Source organism: Sparus aurata, chromosome 17 (genome assembly GCF_900880675.1).
Source record: "Sparus aurata chromosome 17, fSpaAur1.1, whole genome shotgun sequence".
In the NCBI taxonomy this organism is placed as follows: domain Eukaryota; kingdom Metazoa; phylum Chordata; class Actinopteri; order Spariformes; family Sparidae; genus Sparus; species Sparus aurata.
The window spans coordinates 1,504,722-1,524,831 of NC_044203.1; the positions used below are offsets into that span (position 1 = coordinate 1,504,722).

Here is a 20,110-nt window from a genome sequence, read left to right on the forward strand (position 1 = left end):
AGAATGTCACTGTGATGACCAAATTTAACCTCACATTAGAAAAAGTTATTTCAGTGTGATCAGCATGGGACAAAATACACAGCCACAGCCTAGATTTCTAAATTTTGATCAAGTATCTCTTGGCTCAGTGAGAAAACACTGTGCATGGAAGCGCAGAAAGTGGATTTTCAATCCAAAATGTTGTGTCGTGGAAGATAACCACTTGATTTGTCTCTGTTAAACTGCTTCAGCCTCATATTAGCTTTTCCTTTATGGTACCGTTTGTAGAACAGGCCTGAAATGACTTTTGAAAGGGAGTTATTTGGAGCCAGTCATCAATAAACCTTCAAGTGTACATATGGGTATTTCAGAAATGTTTATCTAAGTGTTTGTAAGTATTTATTTCTTGTTCAATCAGGCATGAGATCCTTGGTATGCTCTGTAAAAATCCACCTTTCACAAAGACAACTGACTCAGCTCTGTGTAACGAAGCTCTGGTTGACCAGCTCTGGAAACTTATGAACTCAGGTGCGACGCACACACACACACACCCTATGCCTATACATGTTCTTAGCCTAGCTTTTTAGTATAGCTAGCTGGCTAACTTTGTTTCACGCTTCTTAGACTAAGTCTTTAAACCTGGGAGCTTTAAAGTCTGTAAAAATAATTCACTGATTCACTGTCATTGATGAGGTACAGTTCAAAAGTAGGAATGTAATGATACTAAAAAAATCATGATACAATATCATCACAATAAATAGTCCACCACACAAATTTATCACCATATTAATATAGTAAAATAGATGTCTAGTCATGACCTAAGTATGTGCAAAGACTAGCCATGAATTATCATCGACAATGAATGATTGGACTATATATAGGGCAATATGATTTCCGCGATCACGGAATCGCGGAATTGGCCGATTAAAGGTGCAGTTGGTAACTCTTATACAAGTAAGTCAATTACCGAGTACAGTAGAGTCCCGCAGTAATGATCATCATTGAGCTGCGGAACTCTACTGCACTCGGTAATCGACTTACAGGGCTTCCCCACAACAAGGAAGGCTTCTCGGGTGGTGAGATTTGTTTATCTATTCCGACAAATCCAGCAACGATATCAAAGGTTTGATGCCTCGAAATATGTGCTGGGACCCTGTTTCTAATGTTGCTGAAGTTTGGTGCTGTTCTGAGCATTATTTGTGGCTTTTTGATGGCGGTTTTATATTTGGATCCATTTACTGCAGTGTATTGTTGTCGTGCGGTCGTTTCTGAGGATGCTAAAACTACGTTAGCTAGCGGTCTGCAAACTTTATCTCTCGAGAGGGAGTCTAACACAGTTTCACGGTGTGTTGGACCATGGATTAAACTTACACCGGAATATCCCTTTAACTGACAACTAACTGTGCATCTTTACTCTGCATACAGCCTAAATTGTTATTTTACTTGGAAAAATAAAGCTTGACAATTTTTATAGAGTTATTACTTGTTTTTGATAAGCATATTTGCTTATGATTTACCACTGGTGTGGTACACTGCAGTATCTCTGGGCTCGTTATGTGAAGAAGACAGGCTTGGTGGCACAGCAGCAGCAGGGCAGGCCTGTTGGCTCTGAATGAGCCTAGTTATACTCTTGCAGTGAAGAGTGTCCCAAGAGGATAAGAGTAGAGAGTAGGCTCTGTCTCTCACCCAGAGACATTCTGGCAGTGAAGAGAGGTGGAGTGTAATCCAAGATAAGCAGCTGCTGACCAGTCAGGAGGGACTACAACAGCTGAAGACTGCAGTGTGTTCAGGTCACAATCCCTATTTGTACCATTGCTAAGCACCAAAGAGAACGTGGAAAATTCTCTTTGGCACGCACCTACACAGAGGCAACACCTTAGGTATGTCGTTGATTCAATGCAAAAGCACAAATCAAGCTTAACATGGGACCCATAATAACAAGATTCTGCCTTCTTTTTGCCCTCTGCTGTTCAAACAGAATGATACAATGCCAAGGAGAGATTGTAGAATGCATTAATACTGATGTCCCTTGTTCGATCCATGAACTTCACAAGGAAAATAACCATGTGATATGTTGGTAGATATTGTCACTATGCCACAACGGTATCACTGTATATTGTTACATCCCTAATGAAAAGGTAAAACCAATTTAGTGAACAAAGCTCTGCCATGAGAAAGTGACTATGGACTAACCAGCCTGTTCACACTGTGGCCTCGAAGACAAATTTCACCTTCTTTCTTCCTGCACAAACATGCAAAGTTCAGTTGTGTTTGGAGTATATGCCCAGCCGGTTCACAAGGAAAAGGACAGGATATCAGTCTTTTAGCCTAACTGAACCAGTTTCTTTGTGTCGACATACTCACATGACTAATTTTTAAGTATTGAGAGTCGCTTAACTCTAAGGTTTGTGGATATAGTATAACTAATTACTGGATTCAGTAAGCATCAAATGATCAATTTTATGACTGGTTTTGGCCAGTTACTCTTTGTCTTTTTCACTCAAGAACAAATTTCATTTTGGTTTTCCCTCTACTCTCATGTTGATGGATCTAACCATAAATGAACTGATCTAACCACAGGTCTTGGAAAAACTCTGTTGAGAGTTTATTCAATACGTGCTCATTTTTTCTTGCAAGAACTGTTCTCACAATACTTCAGTCATAAACACAGTGCATGCATCAGGCTGAAGACAACCTTTAATTCACCAACATATTATCTCTGGTTTCAACTAGAGTTAAACTAAGTTCAAATAAATAATTTACGCAGGATTTACGTAAGTTAGGTATCTGCAACTAATTATGCTTGTAGGTAACATTAAAATCAACTATTTCATCTTGTTGTTTAGGCATGATTCAAGCCTTTTTTCCACCAATATAGTTCTGATATAAAATCCTTTGATCACGTTAGTAACAAGATTTGTTCAGCACTCCTGATGGAAACAGGGATGATACTGGTTGGTTTCAGGGTAATCTTTTCTCACTTCACCAGCAGTTGGAAAACAACAAGGGAGACTGGTCTTTTCAGATGTTGAAAGTCAGTGTGTCAGCTGATAAATAAGCAGCTTCTCAAGAGTAAACAACTGACAATACATACGAACCGGTAACCTTTTCTTTCCTCTTCTTAACTAGCATTCACTGTTTTTCTGCCTCTCGCTCTCTCTTGCTTGACTATACACTCATTAGGAAAAGCATGTATGATTGTTTATTACAACAAGAAGTTTTGCTTGAGAAAAGTCTATAGGCAGCAAGACAGACAACTGCTGGGAGCCTCGATCAGAGTGCAGTCAGAGACAACTCTGGCTGTTCCAGTTGAGCAGTCAGTGGTCTGAAGTATTTCAGCTCCACCTTTTTAGGGCAGTGGTTCCCAACCTTTTTTTCCTTGAAGCCCCCCTTGCCTGTGTCCAAGACAAGCCAGGCCCCCCCAACCCCAAACCGCAGACACTAAAAGAATAAAGTGAATAATTACAAACTTTTATCATTTAAATGTGGACCAAAAATATGTTTCAATTTGGATTATACAGAGTTTTGATTCTCCAGTTGGGTGTGTTCTTGGGATTTTATAAATTTAAACCTCTGGGGTCCAGGGTATAATTGGCCGTTTTTTACCATTTTTGATTTTGCCATTATATTTCACCTTAAAAACTATTTACCTTGCCTTGTTTGGTGTCATTATTTTCAGCACAACCTCACATGTTTGACTGTACAGTTACTTTTTTCAAGCAGGAAAGAGATTTTTTACTGTGAAAACCGCAATTATGTTTAACGAACCATTTTTGTTACTTATAATGCAAATATAAATTGTTTGTAAATTTTAAAAATGTATGCACAAATTCATCAAAGTTATATGTGACTATTTCCATTTAAATGCAGTCAATGCCTCAGGCTCAGGTCTCCTTCAGCTCCTTCCAGCTCAATGAAGAGCTGCACTGCCTGCTCCACATTCAGTAGTCTCCTCATTGATTTGACTCATTAAACAAAAAACAACTCCACTAAACACACTACACCGAACACTACATAACACATTAACTATACACTACCAACACGCTAAATGTCACAAATCTCTCAGCTGTCAAAGCTCGCTATCACTGTCACTGTCGCTGTCACTCTTTCGCCGCCGTCCCTCCCCCAACTTCCCCCTGTTCCTCAGCAACCAAATCACGTGCTTTGCCATACAATTTTGTGATTGGTTGGTGTGGTGTCTTTTTCCACCAATAGGAAAGGGGTTTTTTGCTTGCAAACACTATTGCTTGCAGACATTTTCGTTAGAAAAGCCCATTTTTATCGCTTCTTCCTGCACCAAACACGCCGCAAACGTAATGGCAATGTTCACGAAAAGCGTGGCGGTCACTATTCATCGTAAGTCCGGTTTTACTTGGCCTATCAACACAATTTAAAAACTGGTATATAGTTTGAAGGCCGCACCAAAACATAAGTCAGAACCGAGACTCACGGAGGCTGCGTCTTACTGCTACGTCCACCTATTTTAAAAATGTATTTGATTAATTTTTTTAAACAATATGTTTTTTGAACTCCGCAAAGCAGAAACAGACAGCACAAAAACATAAACAAGGTATGATCAACAAAGTGCTTATAGAAAATACAAGATATACAGCCAAAAAAACAAAAAAACTAAACGAATGGGAGAGGGGAGAGAGCATCCGAGTCTAATTCTATCACCTGTTTACCACTAAGTTGATGATAGCGGACCAGTGTCTCGTACTCATGCCAGGTCAGTGAGTCCAGATCTCATCCTTTTGAGAGGCATTAAAGCCTAAGTAATCAAAGTATGGATCCCAAGTCCGGAAAAATAGAAAAGGTTTGTCCTTTAATGCTGTAGAGAAAGCTTCAAATGGAATGATACTGGACACAATTTTTAGCCACTGATGAAGGGATGGGGATCCACAGGACAAGGATAGATTTCCTGGCGCAGTGCAGCAGAATGTGAAGGAGGTCTCTGTTATGTAAATCAGCAGGAAGTTCATCATTGAGTCCCAACAAACAAGTCCTTGGACCAAGGTGCAAATGGCGTTTAAAGATGAGGGTGAGCTGTTGTTTGATTGTATTCCAGAACTGCAGAATAAGAGTACAGCTCCACAAGCAGTGAAAAAAAGAGCCAGTAGAAGTTTGATATTTAGGACACAAATCAGAGAGGGGTGGATACATTCTGTGCCGGGCCTTAGGGCTAATAAATAATCCATGTAAAATTTTTAATTGTCTCTCCCAGGTAGAGATAGACCCTAGTGGGCCGGCCAATCAGCTCATTCCATGCCTCAACATCAATGGTACCCAGATCAGCCTCCCATTTACCTCTGACTTTGTCTGAGTTATCGACCTTAAGTGAGGAAAGGATCTTATAGATCTTTTTGGTAAAGAATTTAAGGTCAGTGTTTTTTATCAGTAAAGATTCTATAGGAGAGGTGGCCAGCCCACCGGGGAAACTCCTCAGATTAGACTAAACAAAGCTCCTTGTAAGAATTTGGTCAGACCATACTTAATTTTCACCTACTGGAATGTGGAGAGTGAGCCCTCATAGAAGAGATCTCCAACCACTGTAATACCTTTATCATGCCAGTCTGCAAGGCCAGGTTGAAGGCCTGGAGGAAAGTCAAGGTTATCATGGATTGGGGTTAGCAAAGAAAAACAGTTGTTGTGTCCTTCTAATTTCCTGACTTTATGCCAAAAATTAACCATATTTTGTAAAATTATATTATCTTTTAACAGAATTGCAGCTTTCTCAGGCGAGGTTTAAAGTATATTCTGCAAGGGAATCCCATCTAAAAAAGCTGATTCTAAAGTGAGCCAGGCTGAATTGTCAGTATATATATAATTTAAACTGTGCAGCCCACAGATACAATGAGAAGGAAGGTGCCGCTAAACCGCCCATTTTAACAGGAAGACAGAGAAAGTTGTATCTTAATCTGGACCTCTTTTTATGCCAGATAAACGATATAATTGAACTATTCAGCTGCGCAAAAAATTTTCTTGACGAAATAATAGGTAGCATCTGGAAAAAGTATAATAAGCGTGGGAGGATCTTCATTTTGATCAGATGTATGCGTCCAAGAAAAGATAAGGGGAGACCACACCATCGTTCAATGTCATGCTTCACTGCTTGTAAGAGAGGAGCCACAAAAGTTCAGCTTGTATAGCTCTTTGAGGCAAGGTGAGATTTTTATCCCTAAATAAGTGAAGCCACCTGGGGACAATCGGAAAGGTTGCGAGAGGTTAGACTCTACCCTAGATGTACTAAGGAGGGGCATAGCCTCACTTTGGAGAAATGTATTTTATATCCAGAGAAAGAGCGGTATTTAGTGATTAATTGTATTCGTTTGGGAATAGAGTGACTTGGCGAATTTTAAAAAACTAAAACATAGTCGGCGTACAGCGAAATTTTATGCTCCCAGTTGTTTAGGAGAATACCTTCAATGTTAGTATCCTGTCTGATGGCTGCAGCGAGAGGTTCCATGGCAAGAGCAAATAAAAGTGGGCTCAAAGGGCAGCCTTGTCTGCTCCCCCGTTCGATGCTGAAATTTTTAGACCTAAACCCATTAGTAATTACCGCTGAAAGTGGAGATGTGCTACTATCATCTTAAATTGGTCACGTGATTTGGATGTGCCAGCACGTCCATCAACCTCATTAATGTGCACAAATATAATTTTAGTAACCTCACAACCTCAGAGCAGACAAAGTTGTGTGCACCCCCTTGTGATCTCTGGGGCCCCCTTGGGGGAACCACTGTTTTAGGGCACACTCACACTAGGCAGTACATTTGAACCCCAAAGTCCAGTTTGTTTGACCGTGTGAGCACCCCATATCATGCTCAAGCACAGTACCCTTTCTGGGCCCTGGCACGGTTGGAAAGAGGTGTGCTTCGGCACAGTACAGTTGCTAATGCGCAAGCACAAGCATGGCTGCGCAACGTGGACATTAAGTATAGTCATGTGTATTACGCTGCCTTGCATAATCAAGAAATCCAGGAATGTGAGAGGGCCATCTGTGACAGAAAACACACAAAATAAGCCACAAAAAACTCAGTAAAGTCTTGTTCTCTGTGTTGTTTTCCATTGTGCTGCAACCGTGCTGTGACCTGATGACATATGTACAGGAGGTAAACGTGCTCAGGCCCGGTTGCGGCCAGAGCAATGTGATTGCAGGCCAGAGTGGGACTGGGGGGAGGGACAATGACGCTTCGGAATTGTACGGAGCAACTGGGCCAAGTGTCTGTGTGAAATCATGCCATTTCACAGAAGGTTAACAAAAAAACAGAACAACATTGAGGGGTCCATTTGGTACCATCCACAACATTTGATAGTGGAAATACAAAAATGTTCTAATGTGTAACAAACTGAACTGAACTGCTTGATGGAAACGAGGCTTTACTGTCTGTGAATGACAGCAGGTCCTGTCAAGAATGGCACTGATAATATCTTTCACAACAGGAGCCATTCTGTTGAGATACTTCACAGCCTTATGGTTCTGTTGAATGTTCTGTTGAATGTTTTCTGAAACCCTCCCTTCGGATGTTGTTGTGTCATGAACTTCATTAAAAGAACTTTTTTCTAAAGCATCTGAAGTTCCCAGCCGCACAGCTGGCTACTTCAATATGATGTGGAATTTAGACCACCACCAGGGTTCCTCTTTGAACTGACGCATGCCAAACTCAGTCACCAGACAGGAAGGGACTCAAAACTAGATTAGCAACACCACTCTGGTGTGCTCAAACAGTTCAGGCAGCTACAGGGCAAGTATATGCAGGATCTCTACCCCTTCTCTTGGGGCAAACAATTGACATATCTGTTATCAATCAAATTGATAAAAAAGAGGTGATAACAGATTGCGTTTTTTAGTCTTTACTTAGTTCCCCCTTCTACATATGTTTGACTGGACACTGACACCGATTAATCCTCTACAATCAATCCCAAGAGGTTTTGAATTAACTTGAAAGGAATCACAGTGAAGAGTTGGTTCAGCTTTTAATTATTGGGTTTTCAAATGAGTAATACAACACTTGTGTGGCTAAATCACCTAATCTCCAGATTTCTGTATTGGTTTGCTCTGATAGGAAACAGGGCAAACCATCAAGCTTTGCTCATAATGTTGATGAAGGTTCTCAGTCATCCAGGTCAAGGTAATTCTAAGTACTGTATTTGTAAAAATCAAATGCAATACATCTTTCCTTCTCGTAAAAAGTGCCTGTTTGTCACGGCATCGTGCTGGTCTGCTCCCATGTCAAAAGTGGGCCTAAACAGCCAACATTTAGCAGCTGTCTCTACACAGTAGCCCCTTTCACACAGAGACGCCGCATTATGGCCGCAGCGGCAGGTCGCCAATTCTCCGCCGTTGGTTGTTCACACAGAGCCAAGCATCTCAACCTTAAAGATGAACCGCTGTGTAATTCACACAGAAAGCCAGCGCTGCGGCTCCTAAAGAGGCGTGGCGGTACATGTCATGATGATGACATCTGTGTGTTTTCAAGGTGTTTCCCCGGTGTACCCCCTGTCAATCTAAACCCGCGGACAGTTTATAATCATATCGATGCTGTTATAATGTGTTGTTATTGAGATCCTGACCCACCAAACATCCTGGAAAGTGTCAAAGTTACGTTTTTCGCTCAAAATTACATAATCGCCATCAGTAAACTGGACGCTGTCTGACACTGTCACTCGCGGGGAGGGGGGCTGTTTTCTGGGCAACTAAATTAAAATAATAACTAATGAAAATGTAAAAGCTATAATAACCCTGAAACTCACTCACTCACTCCATTCTTCATTGTTTGGGTTGCTCTATGAATGGCAATAAATGTGGTTATTTTTAAAGTAATTCTGGGATCGCATTTTTTACCTTACTTTTTCGTACTTCGTGTAGGTCTTAAATTTAGTTCAAAATAGTCTTAATAAAGACTTAAATTTGCCTTGTTCAAACCTGCAGAAACCCCGTCTGGGGCAAAGTTCACTGAAGTCTCGCAAACTGTGTGAAGCTGCCAACCAATTCCAAGTCTTGCGATACCCATCTAGGAATTCATGGCTATTTCGTATCGATTGAGGAGGCTGCTACCGACGCAGCCGTATTTCTCACTTGTTAAACCGAATATCCGGTCGCATCAGTTTATTGTTCACAACCCTAATAATACCTAATGACCCTCTGTATTAAGAAAGTACCACATTCTTCATGGAAGTTGATGCAGTAGCTTCGGGGAGTAAAAGTTTGTTTCAGATCAAATATTTTGCTCCCTGCCTTCCTTTATTATTAACCGGTTTCTTGCTGTCACACACCGGAAGCTTATGGTCTGATTTTCAGTGTTTTGCCTGTATCATATACACACATGTTTCTAGCTCCTATTGTGTCCTCAGGTTTCATTATTTCTCTCTCTTCCAGGGGGTCCTCTTTGTCATTCAGCCAGCTAGCCAGGCCATAGCGGTTCAGTCTGCCAATCCAAATACATGCCACCTCAATACCGAAATATAGTATAAGTTCACCATTCCAGATTCCTGCAGACAAGTGGCTCTCATTGCAACATGTTATTTTATTTATTGACTTACAAGCTTGAAAGATGAAGAAAAATATTGACGGATCATTATTTCCAGTGAACTTTTGTTTGTCAGTCAGTCGGTGTGGGTGGCTGCTGGACAGCCTGAATGTGCAGCCAGTCTAAATACAGAGTGACCTTAGTGTGGTAAGCTTAAATCATATATTATGAATGTGATGGTTGCGTTATTCCTCTTCCCCCACAACCCAAGCTCCCTGCATGTTAAACACACACACTCACAGAGGATGATGTTTCACTGGCTGAAGGTCAGTTCTGTAGGAACACAAACTTAGAGCACATTTTGCTGCTGTTAGAGTAATTTATCTAAACATTCTTCCAAAGCCACAGCCCATTCAGCATGTGGGCGCCTGGCCTTTGGATTGTGATGTTCAATCCACTGCAACTCTCAATACACGGCTACTCAAGTATCTCATATCAGATCTCGTGGCATTAGGAGGTGATTATTTTGTATTTAGTTTTGTTCACAGTGTATCTATGGTAATGTCAAAAATTAACATGCAGCTCAGGATTAATTGCTGGGGTATTCTTGGAAAAAGGGAATTTTTACCTCTAACCCCTACATTCTACCAGTTATAGGTTTCACTCTAGTCTATGCGTGTACCTCCACTGGCTCTGCTACATTGCATGTGTACTCCATTGCAGCTCCGGCAGTCCGGACCATTCCATAGCATATACGCAAGGCTTCTACAGGGTTCATACCGTCATGAAAAACCTGGAAAAGTTTTGGAAATTGAAAATGCATTTTCTAGGTCCTTGAAAAGTTGATGAAAAATAACATTTCCCGTAAAGTTTTGGAAAACTCATGGAAATATTGCGTGGATAATATTAAGGATGCGTAAAACATAAATAAAATGATGTAATGTGCAATTAAAATTTAAATTGACATGTAATCGTGGAATTGGCCGATTAAAACAGAATCTACTTTTTAACGCAGAATATCGTGGAATTTGACATAATTTCGCTGAAATGCTGTTTTCGTGTGGAAGAGGAACGTATGTCTGGGGAAAACTGCACGGAGGGAGGCAAATCTGGGTGGCACAACAAGTCACCGCCACCCCCCTCCCTACAGACTGAGCTCCTCCATCAAAACAATGTAATCATGGCAAAGCGGCTGCCCACGGCTCCGTCTTCGTCGGCGAAATAACTGAGAAACTTGACATTAACCCCTCAGTACAGAGCCGAGCAGTTCCCGAACGGCTTGTATGTGTCAGGTGAACTGTTGTTTTGCAAAGAAGCAGACCTGAGAAATCATAATTAAAGTTGTAATGCGAGAGAGTTAGCCACCTGTCCGATTCATATTATCGCCATATAATACCAGAGTGACTGTTAACTGCTGCTAACGGTAGCTGCTGTTAGCTAGGTAGCCCCGTTAGCCACAGCCCTGTTAGCTGACTCTGCCTGGGCTGGGAGCTCAGAGGACAGGGGGAGGGTTGGTGTTTTCAATGCTAGCTGGTTAGTATGCTAACTTGACATAACGGCACAAGTATAATTTCTCATTTTGTTGGTCATCTTTGCTATTTTTTTTAATATTTACAACTTCAATTTTCAGAACAATTTTGGTATGCAAACATTTACTGGATCTGCCTGAGAGCTGACCATGTTTTTATTCAATGAAACCCAAATGAAACCCATAAAAACACAAAATATACTACTGTATGAAGACATGATGAAAAAAACAGAATTTGGGAAAAAATAAGACGGAATAGCTGCAAAGGGTGGACTGACGTCATATCAGTTCAGTTCAGTTCAGAAAACTTTATTTATCCCATACGGGCAATTCAGTTTACAGCTCCCAGTTATATTAAGTTAGAAAAGAAAGAAAGAAAAAAAGAAAAAAAAAAAGACATACAACAATCATTATTAGACATACAACTCTGACACACCAACTCTGTTATCAGTAAATCAGTTCAACTCATGGTTCCCAACAGCGATGTCATGTACCTGTGCAATATACAAGTAAATAAATAAATAAATAACAAGCACAACCCTACTCATTAAAATTTGCATTCATCAACCTAATAACTGAAGGGATAAAAGAATTTGAGTAGCGATTTGTCTTCCTCAGGGGTGCAGAGTAGCGTCGCCCTGAGGGCATCAGAGTAAATTCACTGGACATGACATGGTCTCCCTGCTTCAGGATGCATTTTGCTTTCTGGACCACACGTTTTTTCCAGAACACACTCAGATCTGATAACTGGACTCCAATAATTTTGGAGCAGACTCTAACGATCTGATTAAGACTGTTCTTGTCCTTCACTGACAGACCATTAAACCAACAAATGAAAGAGAACGTTAAGAGACTCTCAATAAAAGAATAATAAAAGGAACATAAAATGGTTTTAGAAACACTAAAAGAATTTAGTTTCCGCATCAGGTGGATTCTTTGTTGTCCCCGTTTGACAAGTGACTCTGTGTTTTTGTCAAATTTAAGATGGGAGTCAAATATGGTTCCTAAATATTTATAGGTTTCCACAATCCCGACTGGTTCACCATGTATCTGGCTTTTTTTAGGCTCTGCACTGTTATTTTATCAAACCCTATTGATTAAGAATGGGATGTCACTTAAGTTCATATGCGAGTCAAGGCAGGTGAGCGAATACTTTTGGCAATATAGTGTAGATACTTTGATTTGGGAAATCAGGAGATGGTATTCCTAGCCCTAAAGCACTTTTTGGTCTCCATTTCTCTTGCTCTCTGTGATGGAGAGAGGTCAGATGGTTCATCTGTTAATGATAACTGTGTAAGTGTTGCGATTAAAACATGACAGAGTGTATCAAGATGTGTCTGTGGTTTGATTTAGAGGCACCGATTTTCGGTCTTGGAAATTCAATGAAAGGTAATGAGAAGTCATTGAAAAGTCATGGAAAACTATTGCTAAAAAAGTGTACGAACCCTGCTCCTATTACTGTCGGATGCAGAGCACGGCACATCAATTCAGGCGAATTCAACACAGAGACAGGAAGTCAGCCAAATCAACAACATAAAATTCTGTTCATTTTCATAATAGAACACTTCGTGTTGACGCCAGCACAAAAATCTAATACTTCTTGGGAACACCAACCCTTTGTCGTTGTTTGTCGTTATATATTTATAACGGATAAGTTTAAAGGGATAGTTTGGGTTTTTTGAAGTGGGGTCAGACCGCCCTTTCTTTTGGCACTACATTTTTTCAACCGTAGAACCTCCTTGTACCCTTTAACATTAGCGCAACTGGCCCTTGCACTGTATTTCGCCGCTCGCAGATCACCTGTGTGGGTCAGAGTTTCAGCAGTAGGGATACGGAGGTTCTACGGTTGAGAAACTGTAGTGCCAAAAGAAAGGGCGATCTGACTTGCCATGTAAAGTGGTGTGAATTTTCTCTATATAATGTATACTTGAACTGATACAGATTTTTTTAGGTAGGCCTTAGGTTTTAGGTGGTTAAAATTCGCTTTGCATCTGGATTCCATTCAGTGTAGTACAGAGCTGAGCGTCTGGGCTGGAGCGGCTCTCTACTTCTCCAAACTGAGGCTGCGCTGATCGGCAATTACGGTAGGGAATAGACCAACTATAGATATGTACTTTATATGACCCCAATTAAAAAAAAAAAAAACTATCCCTTTAACTGCGCTCGCCCATGATTCTGTAATTATTGCGGGAACTCCTCAGTCTTGGAACTACAGCTGCCTGGCGGTGCTGTGCCATGCTGCAATCAAAAAGTAGCCGATGGGGGTTGACGGATGATGAAAACTGTAGCAAAACCGTAGCAGGGCCATTCAACAACATACATGCAACCAGTGGAATTCCCTGGTTAGAAAATGGTCAGTTACAAAGAGTCAGTGCCCATTTATCACCTTTTTTCGAGCTCATTTGATCCAAACAGCTTTGTCTTCTTCCCACATCTGTCTGCTCTCACTCATCACTCCGTATTTCCCTTCTTTTTCTCAGGTACCTCCCATGACTGGCGGCTACGCTGTGATGCCGTGAACCTCTACTATACATTGTTCGGTTTGACTCGGCCCTCATGCTTGCCCCTGCCAGAACTGGGACTCGTGCTTAACCTGAAGGAGAAGAAAGCTGTCCTAAACCCCACCATTAAGCCTGAACTTGGTGTTGGCACCGTCATGGACACGCCTGCCAGTATTGGCATCCATGGTGTCGGCATGAGCTACACAGCTGTAAGTGGTTTGGGGTCATTTTGACTGGCAGGACAGTTAGTTGAGTGTATATAGAAGGCACATTTGATGAACTACTGATTGGACTAAATTGTTATTTAGCAAGTTATTAACAATTTTTTCCTTAAAAGCTCATAGTCATAATGCTAGATGGTCTTCAGCATAGCACTTCTATGAACTTGAAACTAGCAAGCACATTAAGAAATACTTTAAAGGTTACAGTGTTACAAGGTAAATTGTCATAATTTGAAAACGTAAAAAGTTTAAAAAACAAAACTGTGTCTAGTCTTTAGCTACATCTATTTTAGAAAATTGAGTGTCGATGATGAATTAAGGAGTTTCACATCCTATGGCTCTCAACTCTACATTCATCCAGGCCTTCTAGTTGGAGAATAAATGTACTGTTTTTGTGATTACCACGTCATAAACACATTTGCTGCAATGTAATGTCACCAAAGATGCTCAAGATGCACAACGGCAGGTTGTTAGCATCTGTAGCTTCTTCTGTCTATTCACTTTAACAGTTTGTACTGATGGTTTATTATCTGAGTTTATGTAGGCAAAAGAAGCAGATGAATATTATCTGTCGATCAAAGTAAGGAAGTGGGAGGGCTTTTTAGCTACCAGGAATATTTGTATACACATGGACTAGGATATTCCTGCTGGAATATATGTAAAACAGTTCTCATGTTTGGGTGATTAAAATCACCGGCCACGATGAAAATTCCATCTGGTTGCTTAGATGTGTTGCTGCTGATGACATCATACAATTCCTGCTGTGCATTTTTTGAGTTGGCATCTGTGAAAATGTATACACTAACTATAAAATCACTGGTGAATTCTCTTGGCAGATAATATATATGGTCAATATTTTAGCGTCAGAAATTCTACCATCTGGTGAACACTGTCCATTCACTTCAACTGCGTTTACTATTTATGTAGATTTAATGCCCTTCTCCTCTTCTCTTGCTGCAGTCCTGTTAGTGCTGAACATGGTCCATTCAGTGCATCCATAGCTTAATCCAGGATGTTAGGGGTTAACCACATTTCTGTAAAGATGTGCATACATCAGGCTCTGTTTTCATGTTACTGAGTGAACCTTATTCGCACCTCATCCACTTTATTCTCCTCCATCTGGACATACGCCAGCAGAAGGGCTGGAAGAGGAGCAGCTCCTAGTCCAAGTCGGGTCAGCCTAGCTCTTATACCGCCTCTTTTCCTCTCTTCCTGGGGCAGTCGCATCGCTTTCTGTAATGTTTTATCCATCTGGTCTGGCTGGCCACTCTGCAGATGCCACTGGTGTAAATCCTCTTGTGGCGTACTGCTCACAATCCAAAAGCCAAGCTTCCTTTTCTGTTGTTTCTCTATCATAGGTAAAGCTTGCTTTAGAAGAAGAGGGATAGACGGGGAAAAAAGGTATATGAAAAATATAGTGAGTATTAAAGTAGCTACTGGCCATCCCATCTTGCCTTCGTCAAAAATTGGCTCGTGATTAGACGAACCATCTGTCCGTCATGGTCTGCATGGGCTAACTCACATCAGTCATACTGACAGCAAGATGGAGTTAACCCCAGCAGATCCTGCTTCTAAATCAACTCTCACTGAAACCAGTCGAGAGACGCACGAAAACCCTTTTCTTTGGGAAAGACTTTCACTGCCATTCTTTGGAGGGTGTATTTCATTTAAAGAAGAGCAGTTCTTAAGTAATTGATATAACAACTAGACTCACCTCTCCAGGAGCCATCATTGTTGTTTTCAGATGACAGTTGCTTCTTGCTGGTTGTCACACAGAAACCATGAACATGTCTCACAGGAGACAGATTGATTCAACCACTGTGTGTGTTCATGTGATCTTGTGAATCCAGAAGCCTTGCAAGTAATCATTGTATTATTTTGACCAGAAACTGTGTAGTTCAAGTCAACACTCAGTGCGTTTACATGACACTCAAGAAAACCGAATTACTGCGTTAGTCTGACTATGAACGGATTTTTAAGATGCATGTATACACCTTTGTCTGACTAAAATCGGACCGGATCGGATTTCTCGTAGTCGAATTACACTACGTAGATTATTCGATTGAAAGTCGCATTACTCCTGCATGTATACGTTTCCAGCGGATCGGATCGGATTTTGCGTTCTGCGCAGGCGCGAGATTTTTCCCCGGGGCCGTGAGCCGGAAGTAGACGGACGGTGGCGGCTTTCCTCCGAAATAACCACAAGAAAGAGCGCCAGAGTGCCCCTAGTCTGTGTAATTATCATGTACACCATATACGAAGTGTACAAAGATGTAGCTTCGTCTCGCTCTTCGTACGCCATCTTTCTTGAATGCCGAGGCAGCTGGTGACGTAAAGAGGTCAGCCGGAGGTGCGCCGTTAACACTAGTTGAAATGGGTACAGCGCCACCTAGCGTACCGGGGTATGACGCGCTTTCGGCCAGTAATTCGATTTTCTCACTGGCATGTATACTCGGATAATTGCAGTTGTCCGACTGAGCAGCATAGTCGAACTATGGCTGTAATCTGACTAAGCTGTGCATGTAAACGCACTGAATGTGTTGAAGACATACTACATCATGCAAGGTTCCTGTAGTTTATGCCAGTGGTGATGTAATCAGTGAGCTGCTTAGTGGATGTTCTTTCTCATTGTATGTCTTTGATTTAGTTTTGCAACATAAAGGTTCTTAGATGGCTCACAGATAGTGACTAAATAACATTATCTTAGGTTTGATCTATGTAATTATGGCTACTATAGTGCTGCAACAGTGTTTGGCTCTACCTCATTCCCATTGCATCAGAGTTTTACCAAGAACAACTGTGAAGAGCACAATTCTGGCAGTTACAAACCATCTCTCTGACAGCTGATTGAGTCAGTACTATCCTGGTCCGGGCTCAGGCTGTCCTGCAGCCTGAAATTACATCACTGACAAAAACCTTGGGAGCTGCTGCCAAGTTATCAAAAGTATTAACAATAATATTCATTTTTCATTCTTTTTCTGTTTGGTTTCATATACACAATTTCAGTGTGTTGCAAACTCACATTATTATTATCATACATTTTACATTATCATAAAAAAAGAATGTAAAGTCATAAGTAAGCTCATGTGCTACATATTAAAGTGATAGTTTCTTTAGATTTGGGGTTGTATGAGGTACTTACCCTGAGTCATCTACCTGCAGTAGAAACCATACCAGCAGCAACATGTATTTTAGACACCTTTTTGTCCCACGTTAAACATATATATCCATCTGGGCGTATGCTACCCCAAACCTGCTGCAAATATGTGTCCTTATCTTTTCCATGAACCAAGGGAAAAGACTGGTATTCAAGTGTTTTTGTTTGTCTCTGCCAGGTGGATGAAGAGCCAGATCCTATTTCATTAGGGGTGTGTGGGGTGGGCCAGCCCCCTCAGGGCCTGAAGAGGAAGGCTGAGACCCCACTGGGCTCCCCTCCAGAGCCAGGACAGGTCCTGCAGCAGCAGGATGATGATGGAAGAGGGGCACGCTTCAAGATCAGGGTAACCGTCAGTTTGATTTCACTCATTTTAGTTTGATTCTAAAATGGTGTCATGTTACAATAGCATCTCTGCAATCTACAAAGCCTCTATTAGAAAATACTGCTGGTTGGTTATTGGTGCTATCTGGTATTAATATGTAGTTCTGGTTTGCTGTAGTTCAACACAATGGAAGAGGAGGATATTGATATGGAGACTGTTCATGATAGTCAGGCCTTCATTCACCATCATCTCAATCTGTTGGAAAGACCCTCAACACCAGGTGAGCACTCACATACACACAGAATAATTCTTGCATCTGAAAAAGGAATACAAATACAAATAATTTGGTAACACACACTTGTCCTCTTTCTCTCTCAAGGTAAAGAGCCACCATCGGTCGAACAGTCCATGCCCTCCATGCCCACCACACCGGTGCCTTCCTTTGCCAAAGAGACTGGCTCTATGTCCTCCAAACATGGCAGCGAACATGGCCACCACCATCACCACCACCACCATGAGCACAAGAAGAAGAAGAAGAAGCACAAGCACAAACACAAACATAAGCACAAACACGAAAGCAGGGATAAGGAGAAGGACAGAGAGAGAGACAACTCCCACACCTACAGCAACAGCCCGGCCAGCGGCAGGTCACTGCGCTCGCCATCTTTGTCTGACTAAAATATCTGGAGGGGAGATTGGTTTCCAGTTGTTTTCATCAGGGTTTAATGGATACATCGTGAACATGTTTAACTGCTTCAGATATTCATTACTCAGTAGTATTATGATATAGCAAGACAATTTTTTTATAAAAGTGTGAAAGAAAATGAATCCGTTCCAGTGTTTAAATCCTGAGATGAACGAAAACACTGAGTTCCTCATCAGAAACAGCTCTGTATGTTGGCTTGAGACAGGATACATGGAATTCCAAACTGAGGTTGCAGTGTCATTAAGGTCAACCCTCCAGAGGTATCCTTGTGTCTTCATACCAGAGACACACACAGCCTGTGAGAGTTTGTGGATTCACAAACAGGCAAATACTATCTTAGCCAGCCTCAAGTGTCTTAACTAGATTGTCTTCGTTAGATTGAATCCAGCTCCACAAAAACATTTATGGCTGAGTTTACTCTGGCAGTGCTTCCTGGGCTTGATTAGGTGGTTTAAACAATGAAATGAATATGCAGAGTTCCATATTCCCCATGTACATAACCAGAGGGGTATCAAAAGTGTGATGTAATTTTCTCTTTAATTTTTATAACTTCATCTTCTCTTGAATACAATAAAGACAAAACCAATCTCCATGTTAAGACTCTTGACATGGGATAAATACTCTCAGCATTTATTCCCATTATGTACTCTAAATACACTGTAGATAAAAACAACTTGCAATATGTCACCCAAGAAAGATCCATGTGGAGTAATTCATCCAAACAGCATAGCTGTGTAGTTGGCTACATCACTCTATTGGTTTGTTCATGCAGCACTGATCAACTAGTCAATGAGGTCATGAGTCATTTGAAAAAAAGGATGCAGCATTACTTTGGTCATTTTACCTTTTTTATATTGTAATTTTTCTGTTTCAGATTTGTTGATTTTATTATGTTTAAAAATAATTGAATAAAAATATCTCATATTTGGGTAGAAGCAAAGAGTATTGATGCCTTTGTGGAAAACGATTGTAGAAAGATACTTGACATATGAAAACATATGAATATGCTTCTTGTCTCATTTAACCAGTTTGAACCAGTCACTTAAGTATAAAACCGAAAATACAGTGGGGCAAAAAAGTATTTAGTCAGCCACCAATTGTGCAAGTTCTCCCACTTAAAAAGATGAGAGAGGCCTGTAATTTTCATCATAGGTACACTTCAACTATGAGAGACAGAATGGGGGGAAAGAATCCAGGAAATCACATTGTTGGATTTCTAATGAATTAATTGGTAAATTCCTTGGTAAAATAAGTATTTGGTCACCTACAAACTAGCAAGATTTCTGGCTCTCACAGACCTGTAACTTCTTTAAGAGGCTCCTCTGTCCTCCACTCGTTACCTGTATTAATGGCACCTGTTTGAACTCGTTATCAGTATAAAAGACACCTGTCCACAACCTCAAACAGTCACACTCCAAACTCCACTATGGCCAAGACCAAAGAGCTGTCCAAGGACACCAGAAACAAAATTGTAGACCTGCACCAGGCTGGGAAGACTGAATCTGCAATAGGTAAGCAGCTTGGTGTGAAGAAATCAACTGTGGGAGCAATTATTAGAAAATGGAAGACATACAAGACCACTGATAATCTCCCTCGATCTGGGGCTCCACACAAGATCTCACCCTGTGGGGTCAAAATGATCACAAGAACGGTGAGCAAAAATCCCAGAACCATATGGGGGGACCTAGTGAATGACCTGCAGAGAGCTGGGACCAAAGTAACAAAGGCTACCATCAGTAACACACTACGCCGTCAGGGACTCAAATCCTGCAGTGCCAGACGTGTCCCCCTGCTTAAGCCAGTACATGTCCAGGCCCATCTGAAGTTTACTAGAGAGCATTTGGATGATCCAGAAGAGGACTGGGAGAATTTCATATGGTCAGATAAAACCAAAATAGAACTTTTTGGTAAAAACTCAACTTGTCGTGTTTGGAGGAGAAAGAATGCTGAGTTGCATCCAAAGAACACCATACCTACTGTGAAGCATGGGGGTGGAAACATCATGCTTTGGGGCTGTTTTTCTGCAAAGGGACCCGGACGACTGATCCGTGTAAAGGAAAGAATGAATGGGTCCATGTATCATGAGATTTTGAGTGAAAACCTTCCATCAGCAAGGGGATTGAAGATAAACGTGGCTGGGTCTTTCAGCATGACAATGATCCCAAACACACCGCCCGGGCAACGAAGGAGTGGCTTTGTAAGAAGCATTTCAAGGTCCTGGAGTGGCCT

General features: G+C 41.2%; 1 protein-coding gene across 2 annotated transcripts in view; it reads left to right on the top strand.

Moving 5' to 3' along the window:
- taf2 (TAF2 RNA polymerase II, TATA box binding protein (TBP)-associated factor) overlaps positions 1-18,821 on the top strand; it is an 89,501-nt gene extending 70,680 nt beyond the window's left edge. For both annotated transcript variants that reach the window (XM_030393818.1, XM_030393819.1), the window contains exons 24-28: positions 398-507; positions 13,455-13,684; positions 17,032-17,196; positions 17,353-17,455; positions 17,555-18,821. In XM_030393818.1, coding sequence (XP_030249678.1) covers positions 398-507; positions 13,455-13,684; positions 17,032-17,196; positions 17,353-17,455; positions 17,555-17,853 — 907 coding nt within the window. In that variant the 3' untranslated portion in view covers positions 17,854-18,821. The remainder of the gene's footprint in view (positions 1-397; positions 508-13,454; positions 13,685-17,031; positions 17,197-17,352; positions 17,456-17,554) is intronic.
- Positions 18,822-20,110: the final 1,289 nt, after the last annotated feature.